The sequence below is a fragment of the Diadema antillarum genome, unplaced genomic scaffold, assembly GCF_040938485.1.
Source record: "Diadema antillarum isolate AM-2024a unplaced genomic scaffold, OU_Dant_1.0 scf00000045, whole genome shotgun sequence".
NCBI lineage: Eukaryota > Metazoa > Echinodermata > Echinoidea > Diadematoida > Diadematidae > Diadema > Diadema antillarum.
In genome coordinates this window covers 675,137-694,780 of record NW_027270934.1, presented here as the reverse complement: position 1 = coordinate 694,780, position 19,644 = coordinate 675,137, and the positions used below count along the sequence as shown (strand labels likewise).

At 37.8% G+C, this 19,644-nt stretch overlaps 1 protein-coding gene across 1 annotated transcript; it reads left to right on the top strand.

The window, feature by feature from the left end:
• Window positions 1-1,682: 1,682 nt before the first annotated feature.
• LOC139714057 (sialin-like) lies at window positions 1,683-9,481 on the top strand. Its single transcript, XM_071625788.1, has 6 exons — window positions 1,683-1,716; window positions 2,247-2,371; window positions 2,867-3,019; window positions 4,565-4,697; window positions 7,831-8,072; window positions 9,186-9,481. Exons 1-6 carry the CDS (start codon window positions 1,683-1,685, stop codon window positions 9,381-9,383), a joined length of 885 nt encoding a protein of 294 aa, XP_071481889.1. The 3' UTR covers window positions 9,384-9,481.
• The last annotated feature ends 10,163 nt before the right edge of the window (window positions 9,482-19,644 follow it).

Sequence of the window (19,644 nt, the reverse complement as noted above, 5' to 3'; positions counted from 1 at the left end):
GAACGGTATGAGGGGTTGGTGTACTGATGGGGGAAGATGTGGGCAAAATTTATGGACTTGATGAGCTTGTATTATTTTGTATTGGCAAAATACACGAATTTTTCATCCCGGATGGAGCCGATGCTAATACGGATCGACGTCCCGATGTCTTCACGGATTGTCCCGGAATAAGTACGGAGGCAACACGGAGTAGACGGTGACAACAAGGAAGAGTTCGTATTGATTTTCATCCGTGATGTCCGGGATGAAAAATTACGCAAGCTTAAGCCCCTTTTACACTTTCACGGATCGCATCACGGATAACCACGGATCGTCAATCCGGGATAATCCGTACTGTTTCCGGCATGACCGTGTAGACTCCGTGAAGTCATCTGGCATTATCCTTGATCATCCGGCATGTCCGCGGAAAAAAAAAAATAAGCTTGCTCAATTTTTCATCCCGGACATCACGGATGAAAATTAATACGAACTCATCCTTGTTGGCACCGTCTATTCCGTGTTGCCTCCGTACTCATTCCGGGACAATCCGTTAAGACATCGGGACGTCCGTATTAGCATCGGCTCACTCCGGGATGAAAAATTCGTGTATATTGCCAATACCAGCTCATAAAGTCCATGAAATTTGCTCACATCTTTCCCCATCAGCACAGCCACCAACCCCTCATATACGGTTCGTATAGCATAGTGGTCGACTGAGAAGCTTCACTGACCCACACACACGGCTTTGCTGTTTTTGTGATTCGATTTCTTTTTTTTGATTTGCTTTATTTATGTCGTGATGTTCCCGCAAAATGAGAGTTTGCAACAAAAAGAATTGCCTTTATGATGTCGACAAGCAGAGGCGTATGTAGGCTGCTGTAGATTTTCTGGTGTGCTTGTTATACAGCATGTCGTCCGAAAATGATAAAGTATCAAAAGCAAAAGCAAATGTCATCTGTCAACATTTTGGAGATATCCGTGTAAAAACCGCGAGTTGCATCCGTGCTCTTCCTTGATATAGCCGTGTTAGCTCCGTATCATTTCCGCTGTGGTCCACATTCATTCCTTGTCTGTCCGTGTAGCTTCCGTACTTGTCCGTGTAGACGCCCAGTTAGGGTCGTATTCACACCGGCATTGAGAGGAAAATCGATATTTTGCATGCCGGAACACCACGGATGACGATCCGTGGTCATCCGTGAAGCAATCCGTGAAGGTGCAAAAGGGGCTTTTTTTCAGCGGACATGTCGGATGATCAGGGATAGTGCCGGGTGACTTCACGAAGTCTACACGATCATGCCGGAAACAGTACGGATGATCCCGGATCGACGATCCGTGGTCATCCGTGATGCGATCCTTGAAAGTGTAAATGGGGTTTCAGGTAGAACATACTATGTATGTTATGATAGGGTCTAAGAGAAATCGTCTTTATATAACATGGAAAGTTACATGTCAGACATTCGCACATATCATCATAAATCCACCAAACAGGGTTTATCGTCCAATTTTGTGCTCACACAGGCATGCATGCGTGTATACACACTCGTCAAAGGCAAAGTGACACATGAACACACAAATAGTATCCTACTAAAATTTATATTGCCTAAATGATATAGATTCACCATCACGAGACTGTACAACTTCACGGCGAAAGCCATAGCTCCCCGTGCTTGTAGAAAACAAACAGAAACATTGATGCAACGTAAATGGCTAACATGAACAGTCACACTCTGACAAAAAGTATCTTATTTCGTGCTTGCAATTGCAAATGCTGACATCACACTGTCCGGAAGGTGACACAAGATGGCAATACAAAAATGGAATTCTCAATTTCGCATAAAGTCAGCCCAAAACTTGGTTAAAAGCAGATCAAAAGCCAAAGTAAGAACGATCTTTTGTTAGAACCGTAAGAAACTAACCTGAAAAAATCCTAATCCGAGTAAAATAATGTGGCATGCACGTGCGTCTCTTTTGTGTTATTTGTATCGTCATCGCTTTGAGTTACGTTTTTGTCTTTTGTTTTTCAAACGCAGGTTAATAAATGAAATTTTCTAGCGAATAGCAAAACATCAATACCGTGGTCATGACAATTTTGTTTCTTGTACGTTCCGTGATAACAATATTTTGTTCCCTCCGATTCTAGAATTATCATATTGAATATGCACACTGCAAGCCTGCCAATTTTGAACAATATTCCTGTTTCTAAGAATCAATTCTGTCATCCAGCTTGAACATAATAACGAGTTAATTGCGATAATCAATTCTTGCAGGTTCACTCAACATCGTGTGGTGTATAGGTTGGCTAAGCCTCGTGTACGACTCGCCCTCCTCGCATCCAAGAATATCGGACACAGAACGTGACTATATCACCAAAGCTGTGGGACTTCAGCAAACAGTAAGGTGTATTCGTATCGCCATCAGAGCATTATTTTATTCGTAATTTTTCCCCATTTCACTCCACCCCTCTTCTCTTCTCTGCCTCTTCCCTGTAGCTGCTCATTTAATAAGAATTTAACTTGCAACCAGCTCGAAACATTCGACGGACACAGTGCACTCAACTCATCATCATTATTTTTCATGTCTCCGTATTAGCTCCCGTCCACGGTATATCACTCTGTTTTCTGTCCTTCTATTCATTCTGTTTGATTCATTTGTCACAACTTAATCTTTCCGTTATTTGTCTTTATTGCTTGTCCGCTTCTTTTCCTCGTGAAATTATCGTCTTCTTGCATTTCGTTTGATTTGCACGTTTTGAATTCCTGTTTTTGTAATCTTCAGCATTTTAAGGAAATTTTGTTTTTTTAAATGGTTTTCCAATTAACAAGTGGACTTCATTATCATTACTAAAGTGCTACAAGTGAATTTCCGTACTCTTTTCTTTGTTGCATAGCAACCCAGTGTGACGCCATGGCGGTCTATCATGACGTCAGTCCCGTTGCTCGCGGTGTGCATAGCAGATTTCGCAGTGCTTTGGATTTTTTTCCTATTCACTACAAACCTTCCTATTTACCTGGCTGACGTGCTCAACTTTGACATATATCAGGTCGGTTATAGGATACACAAATCATTAGGATGATGTGTGTGAGGTATGCTGAGGTTATTTGATGCCGTTGTGAAGTAAGCATGAAACTTCTTCATAAGTGTTGGGGCGAAATTTAAAGGAGACCTCCGGATGATTTTCAGGCTTTTACACTTGAATAACTATAAATTGGTTATACTGGGTAAAGGGTTTCAGAATTCATTGTGATTGGGATGAGGGATAAGAATGTTTTTTTTTCATAAATTTAAAACAAATCAGAATAAACGAGGGTGCAGATGACATGGCAGCCTCACCATGGGAATTCATGAGTGGGGGCTGAAGGAAGCAGAACAAAAGAAAAAAATACATAAATTCAACACGGGTGAACATGTTAAGCAATTCGTACCGCAATGGAATTACATTCCTATTTTTTCTGAAATATAAATTGAGCCTCTTTGTCACTATCATTGTTTAGTGCAATTTGTTTTAGGGTTTTCAGAGTATCGGTTCTCCATTCAAGGACCAAAATAGATTTCCCAAATCTATATATGGAACTGTCTATCTATGTACTACATGGTGTGAAATTATGAAAATCGTCTGGAATGCCCTTTTAATATGCTCCTGTTCTCCGTCATCGTATACTCCACTGTTAATGTCAATAATTTGTTGGCAATTCATCCACATCTGTATATCTTTGTGTGAATTTGGAATTGTTCCATCTTCATGAAAAGAGGAAAAAATGTGACATTTTAACAGAGAGAGAGAGAGAGAGAGAGAGAAAGAGAGATTGGAATGGAATAGACTTGGGCAGAATTAAAGGATAATCATTATGCATTATTCTTATTTTCATAGATTCGCATTGATAAAATACTTTGTCATGATATATATGTTTGCTATATGTTCAATTTCAAAAGTTACATTTCGTTATTTGTCACTTTCATCAGGCATTATCCTAAGTAACCTACAAACAAACAAACAAACAAACAAACAAGTGGATGAAGTGAAGTCTTTTTTATTTAAGATTTTCCAGATATTTCACCAAAAGTATGCAACCAAATCTTTGAATTTCATTTCTGAAAACACAAAATTAAGTTCTGAAACCTTCACCACTCCAGTCCATCTCCATAAACTAAGAACACAGTTGAAGCGTAATGGCGAATCAAGCGGTCACAGATACCACTGTTGATTTTAGTCCGTAACAGAATATTAATTTTTCTATTTCTTTTTATTAAAAATGTTGCAAATATTCCACAAAAAGTGCGTGCCATATCGCTGAATTTTAATTCTACAAAGCAAAAAACTCCCTCGACAAGTGGCATAACCCCTCCCATACCCTTAACTCGATTGGTTGCTATTATCTCGCTTGCATGTCTTACCGTGAATGAAATGGTTTATAATTAGGCTGTAGTAAAGAAGCATCCTTGAATTATCGTAATTAATGAGAGAAACGGTCTGTTGGCGAAGCGTAAGATTACCGTGCGGAGAAAAAGGGATACAATGTGTATACCCAAGACGACCACCTCGAACGACATGTTCAAGAAGAACGTCTTTGTCTTCTCTTGATTGCAGACTGGGTTCATCTCCGCCCTACCTTTCCTCTTCTACTGGTTGATAATGATCCTTGGAGGATATATGGCCGACTTTATCATCAGCCGTTCAATTCTAGACAGAACAGCAACAAGAAAACTTCTTACTGTCTTAGGTAAAATAAGACATGCACACACACACGCGCCCACGCATACACTCATATCATGATAACGCTCTAAATATATATATATATATATAAATATAAATATATATATATATATGGTTGAATTCAAAATGTTGAAAAAAATTGAAATGACTAGACTTGTTTATAATATATATATATATAAATATATTGTATATATAATATATATATATATATATATATATATATGTGTGTGTGTGTGTGTGTGTGTGTAATGTATGTGAAAATTGTGCCTTTGAAGATTACTATATTAATGTGACTATTGAAATGGCTAATGGAAATAATGACATAAAGTTCATGATAACAAAGATGCATCACAAAATTATTTCGACATTACTGTATAGGAAGCATTCAAAGTGACGATTTTCTGGCTAGGTCGTGGGGTGGGGTTGAGAGTGATAGAGAGAATAAGTCCACGAACCACTAGATCAGGCGGGGCGATAGCTCGCTTCATGTCGCCGGGTCTAGGGCAATTACCCCCTGGGCAATTACCCCGGACCCTTCCCCTGACCCTAACCCTAATCCTAATCCTGAACCTAACCCCCTAAAAACTCTATACAGTGCACTCCCGTTATAACGAAATGCTCGGGACCGGCAGTTTTCTTTCGTTATAACGAAATTTCGTTATAACCGAACAAATACAATATATAACGAAAACAAGGAACCACGTATATTACGTTTGCTGAATACACTGCAAAGCTATGTGAAATGTGATGGGATAACTGTATTACAATAATAAACGCAAATTCCTCTCAGAAACTGTGTGTGACACAAGGAGCGAACACACAGTGGTGTGAAACGTTCACCCATGCAGAGACGCTATAAATGCTTGTTCCGCTACGTATTTTCGAAAGCAATTCGCATTTCGTTATAACGGAGCACAATTCTTTTGTTTTTCTTTGTCTGTGGCGCTCGGAAAAGACTTCGTCATAACGGAAATTTCGCTATAACCGTGTTCGTTATAAGCGAATTTTGTACCATAGGCTTTAATGGTGATAATTTTGGGACCAGAAGATTTACTTCGTTATAACGAAATTTCGTTATAACCGTGTTTGTTGTAACGGGAGTGCATGTACCCTAAACCTAACCCTAACCCTAATCGTTACTTTAATATTATCACTAACCAGTATTTAGCCGGGGGGGGGGGGGGGGTAATTGCCCTCGGGGGGTAATTGCCCTGATACGATCTCCCCATCCGTCAGTAAAATGCTGTCAAACACTCCCTATCTAAGTTCAGTCCAGTTCGTTGCAGTTCAACGACATTTGTTTTCAGCAAGCAATTTAGCACAGATAACAATGGCATCGACTTAAACATGATGGAGCACATCTCTAGAAAAAAAAATTGTGGCGACCGAGCCCTAACTCAAATGAGTATGATATGCACTAATAATGAAGTTATGATAGATGAAGATACAGAGCAGAGATAGGGACTAGGGCTTTGGATTTTCATGGTATTGGTTTCTCTGCTCAAGGACCACAATTAATTCCACAAATCTAAACATGGAGCTGTCGATTTATGTACTATATGTTGTGGCATTATGATGATCCAAGGTATGAAACAAAGTTCATGTTCGTCTGTGCTACCTATAAGAGTGGAACCCATAACTTGCAAAGAGATTACTGAAAGAATTAACATTAATATGACTTTCTTCAGTTACTTTGTTATTATAATTCGTGAGCCTGTCAATGACATCACTTTGCTTATATTCAATGAATAGTTAAGTATCCAGATTGATGTCACGTTATTTCTGCATTACCCCCCCCCCCCCCAAAAAAAAAAAAAAATCTTGTACAATATTTTCTTCTAGCATCAGGAAGTACCATACAGTAGTTATTCTATATGATTACTGTATGTGATTATATGATTAGGTTGATGTCATGTTATTTCTGCATTACCAAAAAACCAAAAAATCTTGTACAATATTTTCTGCCAGCATCACGAAGTACCATACAGTATTTATTCTATATAATTATGTGCAGATTCATTTCTTGAAGATGATTTAAAAATAATTATACCTTTTATAAAGTTTTTTTTTAAATTTACAGATCGTAGAAACACGCAGTCATCTAAGTTATAATCTCACCTTTGATGCTTTAGGTCTTTGTAAAAGAAAATGTTTGTAATAAATGTTACGATAATTATAGGAAATCAATTTTAAGAAGAGTCTGAATTAACAATATTTAAAATGCAAGAGCATTTGCAAGTGCTGAGGTATAACCTTAGAATAATGATAATAATAAAAATAATAATAATGATAATGATAATAATAATAATAATGGGGGTTAGTTATAATGCATGTTACTATTCAGTTCGAGTGCTTAAAGTGCATAACAAAATCCTTCACACAGCATAAAAAAGAGGTTCAGAAATTGAATCATTGACTAATCATATGCTAAATGATTTAAAATTATCTTAAAATTTAAAAGAATCCACTGAGAACAGAATATATACCTTTGCTTCATATTGTTACAAGATGCAAACTAGATTGATTATTCGAGTATTTAAAGATAAAGTCCAGGCGATTTTTTATGATTTCACATCATGTGGTACATAAGTCTACAGCTCCATGTTTAGATTTATTTTTTTATTTTTTGTGGCCCTTGAGCAGAGAACCAACACTCTGAAAACCCCAATACCAATTACACTGAACAAGTATGATGACATAGCAGCTTTACCATAAGAATGAATGAGTAGAAAACTCACATATTTCAGAAATGCAGCAATGTAATTCCATTACAATACCGCTTGCTAAACAAAGTCACCTGTGAATAATATATGCATGCTTTCTTCTTTTGTTCTGCCCCCTAAATTGAGTCCACACTCATGCATTATTATGGTGAAGCTACGATGTCATTATCCATTTTCAGTTTGTTGAAAAGATTCTTATTCCTTATCCCAAACACGATAGATTCTGAAACTCTGTTCCCGGTATAACAAATTCATAGTTGATCAAATGTAAAAGTTAAAATCATCCGGAGTTCTCCTTTAATACATATTATGTGACTAAAGTGCAGATTTTGAAAAAAAAAAGAAGAAGAAGAAGATCAGGCACATCAGAATATATAACGCCATATATTTCCTATACACTCTCTTCCGCCAATTAAGGTTTCGTCCCATCCACTATCTGCCTGGTGTCCGTTGGCTACGTTGGATGTGACGTCACATTGGGTGTGGCGCTGCTCACGCTTGGTCTTGGGAGCAGTGCTTTCTGTCTGTGCGGTGCGTCTATCTGTGGCTTTGACATTGCGCCTAAATACGCGGGCTTCCTCCTAGCCATTATCAACTGTTTTGCTGGCACGGCAGGTTTCCTCGTTCCGCTCCTCATAGGCGCATTGACAACCAATGAGGTATAGTAACTTTGGCATGGGGATACTGGGCGTAGCTTCATGGTCAACGACAGTTTGTAATGTCAAAACGTTCTTTAAGATACTGTTTCAAATTCGGAAGTTTTTTTATACAGTGTTTTGAATCTTGAGCTTGACGAGATAATCCCTTATGCAACTCTGTCCGAGCTTAACTGTCCCTCAGATTCAAACACAATCATTCCATAATAATTGGGATTAAAGAAGATACATGTATCGATGTGAGCATTTATCTTTTTCTAGCTGGCTAAGAGTACTGTGTACGTACCAACACTCTAGGCTTAGTCATTTAAGTGATAATCGTGTAATCTTTTCTTCAGACATTATTTTGTAGAAGTGTTTACACTTATTTTGACATGCTGATCCTCAGGGCGAAATTTTTGACAATGTATGCAAACAATATCAGCTGAAACTGTCTTCGAAAAAAGGAAGTGTTTGTCTTGGATTTGCCTTCTTCGGTGACAATACTAGTATCACCCACATATTTTATGGACACAACATGCTTCTCTTGATCCTAACTGCATTCAAATGAAAATGAGCGTTCATATACTGAAACTCACGGCAGTTTACTCTGTTACATTACCATCGTAAAACAAATATCGATGTGTTATTTAGTTTTAGTTTTGAGCTATATCATGTATATATGTCAGGTATTTCGTTGCTCACCCTTAATGTTTGGATCTGATTTGATTTTATGTGATTTGCAAATCATGATACTGATACGAATTATCATTTTGACAATTATAAAGTGGTACGATGATAATGTAAGGTTATTGATGGTGAGAGTTGTTTTTGATAGCGGTGATTATTATCACAACTGGAAAATATCTCATCATCGACAAGTTGCTCTGCCTTATTGCTCGAGTTGCACCAATTGTTAACTCGTTAACATAAGTTCCAATTCGCATGCAAGTTGAGTATCTCTTTTATTGAGTAACAAGGCATCTCTTATTGAGTAACCAGGCATTCGTATTATTGAGAAATTTTTATGATCACATCTATGACAAAAAGTCCAGGCAAATACACTGAATGTCATTAATACAATTCAAGCAACTTGTCATCACTCAAAGATTAATTCATTCTCTTTTCCGTTGCCAGGGAAACGTGCACGGATGGCGGTTAGTCTTCTGGACCACAGCAGGTGTGTCAATGTTTGGTCTCATCGTCTTCAGCATCTTTGGGACAGCCGAAGTCCAGCCATGGGCCCAAGAGCCTAAAACTTCAGAGCCAAACCGAAATGACTGCAGCAATGGCAAAGACAAACAGGATTCATATGAACTCGAACAAATGATATAAAATCGAAAATGTGCTTTGGGAGTGTTTGCGTCACGTTGACTGGCATCTCTATATTCGTCCAAAGTCCCGGGTTTTCCCGAAAGGGGGCACTGGGACAATGCCAGCTTTCATTTTTTTTCTCTCTTTCTCTATGATCAGAACAATTATGATAGTAAATTATCATGATGATAATGACAATTATTTTCCTTCATACAAGAGGAGAAGGAGAAAGAAAGGATAGAAATGAAGAAGAAGAAATTATTTTTTCTTTCGTTTTGTATAATACAGTGTATTATTCTTGTATTGTATTGTAAATTCGGGACCCTGTGGAAGAACAGACATATTTTGAAAATATGACTGAACAGGCAATCCCCCGTTTCTTCTGTGCGTATATATGCAATGTACAGTGAAACCCCGTTATAACGAGTTCGGTTATAACGAGGAACCGCTTATAACGAGGTGATCGCGTCGGTCCCGTTTTCCTTTGCGTGTAAACCTATGGCAGAACGAGTCGGTTATAACGAGTTCGGTTATAACGAGATTCCGGTTATAACGAGGACAATTTCAGAGCATCATGATAAAGAAAAACATAAGCAATTTGATCGGATATAACGAGGTTCAATTTCTTGACTAAATTGCCGCTTTCAAACACGCGACAAACGAAACACTGAAAGCCGAATTCACGCTATCCACGTCTTTTCTCCGTTTTGCAGAGAACCGTTCCCTCCATGTTTTCTTCTAAATCACGCGATAAGACACAGGAATGCCTTCCGATATTCCTACTAAATCATTAAACATAATCATTCGATTTTCTTTTTCACGAGATACGCGTGCGTGATATCAGGCCACAGCGCAACGAGAAAAAAAAAATCACGCATTCAAAAACTTTTCATGTGGCGACACTGTCTTGTGGCCAAAAATGGACAATTGGAATGCGTGTGCAACTCGTCATTATATCCTTTCCATTTTTAGTTTCGACTTCCAGTTCTTTTGCTGGTTAGCAAATATGAGTGTGGATGATTAAAGCCGAAATAATTAATGAAATCATCGCGATCCCGCCGGGTGACAGTACGTAAAAATAATTGAATAACGCATGTTAACCTACTTAATCGGTGTTCAGAAAAAGAAACAAACGCATTTATTAACTTGAATAGATCTGGATTTGTTCATTATCATTTAACAAAATGACAATTTAAATATGAGTGTGTATGATTAAAGCCGAAATAATTAATGAAATCATCGCGTTCTCGCCGGGTGACAGTATACCGTAAAATAGTTGAATAACGCATGTTAACCTACTTAATCGGTGTTCGGAAAAAGAAACAAACGCATTCAACAGTTCAAGGATGTACAACACGCGAAGAAATTTTCGAAAGAAAATGTAGAACGCATTTTTAATCCCTTCGGACGCAACGATCATAACGCATGTATGTTATTCTGAAATCATCGCGATCTCGCCAGGTGACAGTAGCGTAAAAAGTAATTGAATAACGCATGTTAACCTAAATAAAAAAAGAAACAAACGCATTTATTAGTTTGAATAGATCTTGGTTTGTTCATTATCGCAATTTCAACACTGCATTTCACAACGAAGATTTTTCTTTCTTTCAGAATGGTCTACGAGGTACAGATTTGCGTAAAAAGGATCACAACGTAACCTTCCACATTCAATCCTGTCGCATTTTTTTAAGAACGGATGTAAAAAACGCGAAGAGATTTTCGGAAGAAAATAAAGAACGCATTTTCAATCCCTTCGAGCGCAACGATCATACATTGTACAAGATTACAACCGGAATGATTCATGAAATCATCGCATTCCCGCTGGGCACCAACAGCGTAAAAATACCTCGCAAGTTACGGTAAAAAACGCCTGTATTTTACTATATTTGCGCTGGTGTTAGAAAAATTAACAAACAAGAATTACAATAAAGAATTAACTCATTTCAACCCTACTTTTTCGTCTAATTCACAAATAATTTCCCTTTATTATATCTCAATAATAATGATCCATAATTGTGTAATAACAACGTAAAGATTGTTCTAACGTCTGATTGATAGGTATATGATTTCGTGCTTATGTTTTTCTTTGTTTTTGATGCGTACGGTTATAACGAGGTACCGGTTATAACGAGGTAATATCGCCGGTCCCACGGACCTCGTTATAACGGGGTTTCACTGTATATGCAACTTATAATGTGTGTATTTTTATATGAAGACGGAAATAAAAACAAACAACAACAACAAACAACAAATGACACAAATTATTGCATTCGGTACATTTAGCTATGTACGCAAAATGTGAGTCTTTGATTGATTGCATTTTATTTGAAATGAAATAAATGACTGAATAAATGAAATTAATGTTAAAATGCGCCCCCTCCCCTGGCTCCGCCAGTGACGAACTAGCTGTAGCCCAGTGGTAATGCCGCTGCCCGGTAAGCAGTAGGTGACGCCAGTGAAAATCCCAGGGTAGTACCTTCTTCTTCTTCTTCTTCTTCTTCTTCTTCTTTTATACTTGGTGTTCACGATAACACAGATCGAGCATTCAATCTTGTTTACGGAAAGAAGCAGCAGAAAAATAAATTATCTGAAATCACCTCTAAAAATATTCACATTTCAAACAGAAGATCATATCAAATTTTTGAAATGTGCTTATTTATTCTTACGAGCAATTACTTGATTTCGAGAGTTTTTGGTTCATTAATAGGACACAAAGTTATTAGCAGCATTGCTTTACAAAGAATCAGTACATACCAGTGAAATAAAAGAGATTATGGAACTATAGAAAGGATTCATACAGATGCAACGTGACCAGCAGTATGAGTCTTCGAGAAAATGGCTGATTAGACGATGATAATCCATAAGACTTTTGTTTACTTTTGTCACTGCTTGGGGGATGACCATATTTTGCACCTCCACCAAAGATGCTATGTCTTTTGATCCAGGATTTTTTTTTTTTAATATTCTTTTTTTCATTGCACGTATTATTCTTTATCGTTGGTAGGCCAATCATGAACGCTAGATGGCGCGCTTGCTTTTGCGACCCTCAAAGCCATTGCGTCGTTGGCTTTCATTGATCCCATCGCCACCGCTGCCAACTGATTATGTGCATCTTAATAATAATAATTATGATAATAATGATAACAATGATGATAATAATGATAACAATGATAATAACAACGACAACAACAATGATAATAACAATAATGATAATAATGATAACAATAATAATAATAATAATAACGATGATAATAATGATAATGATAATAATAGGGAATAGATAATAATAAATAAAGAAGAAGAAGAAGAAGAAAAAGAATTATAGAGTCTTTTAATGCGCCATGTATGTGACACTCCTGGCGCAGAAAGGTAAGACCTCCTTTTACATTGCTTCATGTGTAAGAGCCACGATTAAAAGAAAACACACAATGACAACTGACATAAATAAGTACTTTCCAATGTTTGGACGATGACGATTGTGCATAATCGTGCATCGTCACTGTAATACAAAAGAACCGTTTCCCTCATTTCGGTCTTATTTGGCTGAGGTGCTTTTTTTCAGACTCAACTGCCTTTTAATAAACATCTACGATGGGAGCGGCGAACCTCAAAACATGACAAATTTTGTGTCACAAACTTGGTTATAACTGACATGACTGAAGGGGACACTTTAGTCTTGTGGACATGCATGTAACTTTGCTAAATGATAAGACATAATGTTATCTGCTGTTACTGTCCATGTTTACTCTAAAACAATGTGCGAAAACCGGAAAATTAGATTACAAATCACAATCAGCAGCCTAAATATTTGCTTTTTCTTGTAACGTACGATCATTTCGCAAAGAAAATCGCTTGAGCAGTGATTCCCCACTCTACAATATCTACTACACGTGCATTTTTCTTGATGAGAGTGACTATCTTTTGCTCATGTAGGACCTACTTTATTTTACATATCTCAAAGCGCTGTCTTGTTTTTATCCAGGCTGGCTGTTGACGGTAATGACGAGATCAAAGCAGGAAAGCATATTAAAAATGTAATTGCAACACTTGTGACAGAAACAGGTGCATGAATTAATTAATGATTGATGAACGTCCATTGTGTAGAAGGTCCATGGTAACAACGGAAGCAACAACGCAGTCTCCTACACTGTATGTCATCATCCTTATTCTTTTTTTTTAGTATTTTTTTTGTAGAGTATTGGTTTCTCTGCTCAAGGACAAACATTAAATTCTAAAAATGTATACATGGAACTGACGATTTATATTCTACATTGTGTGAAATTATGAAAATCGTCTGGACTTCCCCATTAAAACTTGCAGTTTCCTGAAAAAAGTATAAAAAAAAAACAGGGCTAAAAAAAGCACTCGTGGAAAGTCTTGGGCTGCGTTTATCATCTTTCCCCTGTTTAAACGGCTTTCAAAAGCCGTTTCCAAAGCCCTTTAGAAACGGCTTCCAAAATAGTTGCGTTTATCAACTCTTCGCGGACACGATAACTGGTCTGTCACTGCCAGCTGCATTGCGCAATCGACCCGAGGAGAAAAGGTCAAAGGTGTGCATGGTTCGCAACTGTAGTACAAAGCCGTTTCAAAACAGCTTTGCGTTTATCTCCCTTCAAAAGGCTTCTAGAAACAGGTTTCTGGAAACCTGTTTAGGAAACCTGTTTCGGAAAGCACAAATTTGCTGCTTTCGAAAAGGCTTTCCGAAAGGGCTTTCAAAACAGCTTTGCGTTTATCAACTCGTAAAAATTCCTTGAAAGCTGTTTGGAAAACCTGTTTCTGCCGAGAAAAAGAGTTGATAAACGCACCCATGGACAGCCGCCAAACAGCTCATTTCAACCCTAATCCAACATTCGTATATTTTACTAGATTCCTTGACCATCAAAACATACCCTCACTGCTGACCAGCCGTCGCAACGGCTGGTCAACAAACAAATAATTATTCCTTGATAAAGAACATTGATCTCTATAGCTCGATGATAAAGAGATTTATGATGGAAGTCATGAAATTGCCGGTAGAGGGCGTAATTGTAGTTATGAAGTCAACTAAAAGGTCAGTAGTATACATGTACTGTACTGACTGTACTCGTTTCATGTGAATTCAAACAAAAAAAAAATAGTACATATACCTAAACGTGGAAGATAACTAGGCCTACTGGCGAAAAAAAAAACAACAACACATGAATGTTTGAAAGCATTCAAGCGTTTAAGCATTCCATTAGCTTGTTTCTCCCTTATAGTACAGTCTGCTATGTCGAAACATTTGGTCCCGTGAGATTTTGGTGCCAAAAGTGGTTTTTTTTTAGCTAACTTGGTCAATTTGGGGGTGCTGAATCCAAAAACACTTGGGTTCCATTTTTTTCTGACCACGTCTTCAGCCGCCATAGCAAACTGGGTTTTGACCCAATTCTCATAATATGAGCATTATGGAAAGTATAAATTTGGAGCAAAAAGCATGCTTATAATGTCAGACATGCTAATATATACATTTGATTGTAAAAGATGGATCATGTTCGTTGGTGGCCATCTTGAAATTCAAAATGGCCATCATAACAAATGTAAATGGGCCTGTATCTCATATCGCATGCATTGTGTAAGGTTCTAATTTGGGGCAAAGAGCATGCGTATGCTATCAGATATTCTGAAACATCTTTTTCTGAAACGATGGTTCATTTTGATATCAAAGGTGGCCATCTTGAAATTCAAAATGGCCGCCATACCAGAATGTATATTTTGACCCATAACTATGTTGTAGGAAATGCAGAATGTTCACATTTCGGGCATAAACCGGGCTCATAATGTTGAACATTCAGATGCACTTTTCCCTTCCCTAAAATTGCAGGTCACTTACTTTAGAAGCTACCATCTTAAGATTCAAAATGCCTGCTTTTCAGCTATTATCTCTGGTTACAAGCAACTTTTAGACATATCAATGTTTATGGTGGCGTACAGTGTTCATTCTTTAAGAAAAAAAAACACACACACATTGGGCCTATACATTCTGTAATAATGGATCGTTCGTATTGGCTGCTACTCTTGAAATTCAAGATGGATTTCGACCATATTTGGTGCTGTAAGATCTTTAAACTGCAAATCAAAGCATGTTGGAACATTTGTCTCATGTGTAGGTCAATCACTTCAGTGAATTGGATAGCCGGGAGTGCTTCCTGTCCTGTAGGTACACTGCCATGTTGAAATGCAAAATGGCTGCCATGGAAACATTCCTTTAAAAGCATAGCGTTTGGGTAGAATTTGTGAATGGGAAATCATGTGATTATTGTGTCAAATCAAATGACTTTCAAAAGAACCTCTTAATAATTGTGTCTGAGTGACTAAATGCCCCGGTTAGACGATTTGGTTGTAGAATTTACAATATTAGCCCTATACTCTAAAAATTCATGGGATAGTCACTTTAATAGATGTCTTCTAGGCTCATTCCCTGCATGTGTTTTTTAAAGTAACAGCACTTTAAGGCCGTACACACTGTGTACCACACAGGGAACAATTGGTTCTAAATTCTTCCAGAAACAATGACTTTTGCATTTCTTGCTATATGAGCATGATAATGAATTCTGTGGCTACCATTGGTGTAGGAAGCTCGAAGCATTTTACAATAATTGAACAGTTTATGCATACCCTCTGGAAATAACTACAATGTAATGCATATCATATTCCCTGTAGTAGAGGCACAAATTAGGTTGTGAGAGTTTACGAGGTTTTACTTCTCTGGATGTGTTGTATCAAGACTCTACGAAGGTAAAGCCGGAGTAATGTCCTGGTTGAAGTCATCCACTCCAAACTTCTGGAAGGCATGGACTGTGTCATTGCACATTCTGCATGATTCAACGTTTAGATACTTCTTCGTCCATCTGCTCTTTGAGACATCCTCACATTTTCAACTTCAGCCAGCACCATGAAAGGCATGAAAAAGCAGACCTTTGGTTGTTGTCTTTTTCACAACGAACTGCAGAACATAATCTCTCAAGAATGTCAATTGTACCTTTATCATTTCCTTTTCCAGTGATGGAGCAGACAACATGCAATGCAGTAAGTAAAGCAAACTTACAAGATCCATCAGGACAATTGAAATGTCAGTGTCTACGTAATAATCATTAATATATCCAATTTTTCCCTTGCTCTTGAAGTAGCATCTAATACATACAATGGAATGAGGCTATCTGTTGTTACTGACGGGTGACAGCTCCCATGGCATCTTTGATGAACCCTGTTTTTCTTTCCATGATGTGGTCTCTGTGTCAGATGGACTGCTCAGTATTTCAACTTTTCAGGCTGTTTATTTGGCTCAGTTTTGTGGGTTTATAAGGCATGGGTAGGAAAAATGAACCTTTGTTAGTGATAATGAGGAGAAGGCCATGAAATTATGAGACGAAGAGTGATTGTGGAATTAATTAGAACTTATACCATTCGATAATTGTATCGTTCAGCAATGACTGGATAATGACAGGTCTATCAGTCTGTAGAACCAGTAGAAATGTTTTGAGAAGTTGGTGATCCTCTTAAGCTTTAATGGCTTTGGATCCAATCTTACATTGTGTATTTTTTTTTTTGAACGAGCTGAATGTATGGCATTTCTCGTACTATCCCAGAGATTAATATATTCTAATTCTCTCAGATAAAAATTCTTAGTACAGAACATAACAACTACCCTTTTCATCTCTTTCTAGCATATCCCCCTTGAATGTTTCCGATACCTGACTGCCAAACACCACATTATCAGTCAAAGGCGGTGACAATTTTTTAGAGTACCCTCGTGCGATGGTTTTCTAAATTGTGGAGGAATTCTGATGCATGCACAGTGCCACAGAACTGAGCTATTATTGCTCTTTTGTAGTTTTAGAATCATTGGCTGTACAACAGTAAGAGTTTGGAAGTCTTAATAATTAAAGATGACCCACTCAAGGGCAATCAGGAAAAAGCCTACTCATTCCTTATTCATTCTGTGTTATTCCAGAAATATATCTAGCACACCTTGTTTCAGTTTGTGGCCAACAAACAAGGTTGTGAATGGGATGCCTGGTAGGATGACCATGGCATTTCTTGGCATTGCGAGACTTTTCCTTGTTGTCTTTGTTCTCTCGAGGCAGCATCAAGTTTTTGAAGATCACCTTCAATTGTATCAATGTTTGCTTTTGTACAAATATTCATTGACTGGGATTAAATATAATCATTAACGAGGTTCCACAACGCAAAATAATGTGTTGCTGAGAGGCAAAAACAAACCACTTTAACGCGCAGTTCGCGAACCGCATATACCCGCCTGGCTATAAGGGATGTAACGCTTACACCCTTGCCCACATTACATGGGACAGTGGTATGCCCCTCCCCCCCCCCCCCCCCCCATACACAGTTTTTGCTCCTCAGCATGGCTTGATGACGTCATTGGGAACTCGTCCTTACATTTTGAATTTATGGTTTCCATTTTGAATTGAGAGATGGCTGTCATTCTGCGTGACCTGGAAATGAAGTCGGTCTAACTAGTACAATTTTGGCAAATTCATCTCAGGCGTTTACCACAGTATTATATTTGTTTTCTATGGCGGCCATCTTGAATTTCAACATGGTGGCCTAAATGATCCACAATCAAGAAATAGCTGTACTGGAACGTTGGACACCACAAGCATGTGCATTCTTGAAAATTTGATGCTTCTACAACAATTGCATTCTGAGATATGGGTAAACACGCTGTGGCGGCCATTTTGAATTTCAAGATGGCACCTACAAACTGTAAAAAACAATCCACAATATCAGAAAAAGATCAGAGTGTCTGACATCACAATGATGCATTTTGCACCAAAGGTGAAGTTTTTACAATGCTCACTTTATAAGATATGGGTCAAAATACAGTTTGTTATTGCGGCCGTTTTGAGATTCATGATGGCAGCCTACAAATTGTATCAAAACAATCGACAATATCAGAAAAAGAGATATCAGAGTGTCTGACATCACACCCATGCATTTTGCACCAAATTTGAAGCTTCTACAATGTTCACTTTATGAAATAATATGTGTCAAAGTACAGTTTGCTATGGCGGCCATTTTGAAATTCAAAATGGCGGCTGAAGACGTTGTTGGAAAAAATGGAACCAAAGTTTTTTTTGGATTCAGCACCCCTAAATTGACAAAGTTAGCCAAAAAAATATATATATTTTGGCACAAAAACCTCACGGAATTACATACTAGTAGTAGCCTCTACTATTTGGACAACAAGCTCTTACAGATTTATCTACATACTGTATGTTCCACATTGCGTATGATCAGGAAAAAAAATCACTTCTTTTGATAATTTACATGCAGACATATGCATTTTGGATGTAATGATTATTTATGTTATTTCCGTTTGAGAGTGCATAAAAGAAAGTTTTGGGGGTTGGTTTTTGTCAGAGCGCTGTGCGTGATTACCTCCATTCTAAGCTCTGAGTTGTTGTTTTTTCAGATTTTTGTGTTGTTCGTGGATATCATTCTGATATATCTCTGTACCAACTGCATTGTATGTGCCTTGTGAATCTCCTGGATCATTTTTGTGTGTGGTGATTCTGAGATTTGGTCGACGACCAGCAAACTGGATGTGAGGTTTGTATTACCTTCTGATTGCTATTAATTGTACAGGAGTCAAATATACTGCAACCTTCATGGCATGCATACTACAGTTGTATAATGCAATCTGAATGCAATCTGAATAATGGTTGGTCTTCTACACACTGTTGCACATGAATGAGCTGTTTGCTCTGCTCGCCTGTACTCGCTACTCAGTGATAATAAGAATCCGTGTTGTATGTGACCCTGCATTACAAAACCAACAAAAAGTCGCCAGACGTGAATTTTTAGGTATAGAAGGGCAGATTCTGAAAGAGCAGACTGTAAGCGTTAAATGATGCATAACTCAATTTGAATTAACTCTCCTAACCTACCTATATATTGGAAAGAAAGCACCTACTCTAGAATAGTGTGACTGAGAAAAGAGGCTCTGAAGTACAGCGTCTATTCCAGCGCTTAGTCTTTACCATGCTATGCGAGATGTGCAATGAATGGGGGGGGGGGCGCAGGATGTACCAGGGGAACAACGATGAAGAGATTATAAGACTAAGCTGAAATTGAGCATGCTCAATTACCACATTCTATCCATAATTAACCAACTTTCAAGGCAGTTAGCATTATCGTTTCAAAAGTTAGTAGAGTAAAGTGAAGAGTGTGCAAAGGATTTCCAAGAAATGAAAAGGGGCCTCTAAGATATACCTCATCACAATGCCGTACAAAAAAAAAGGTA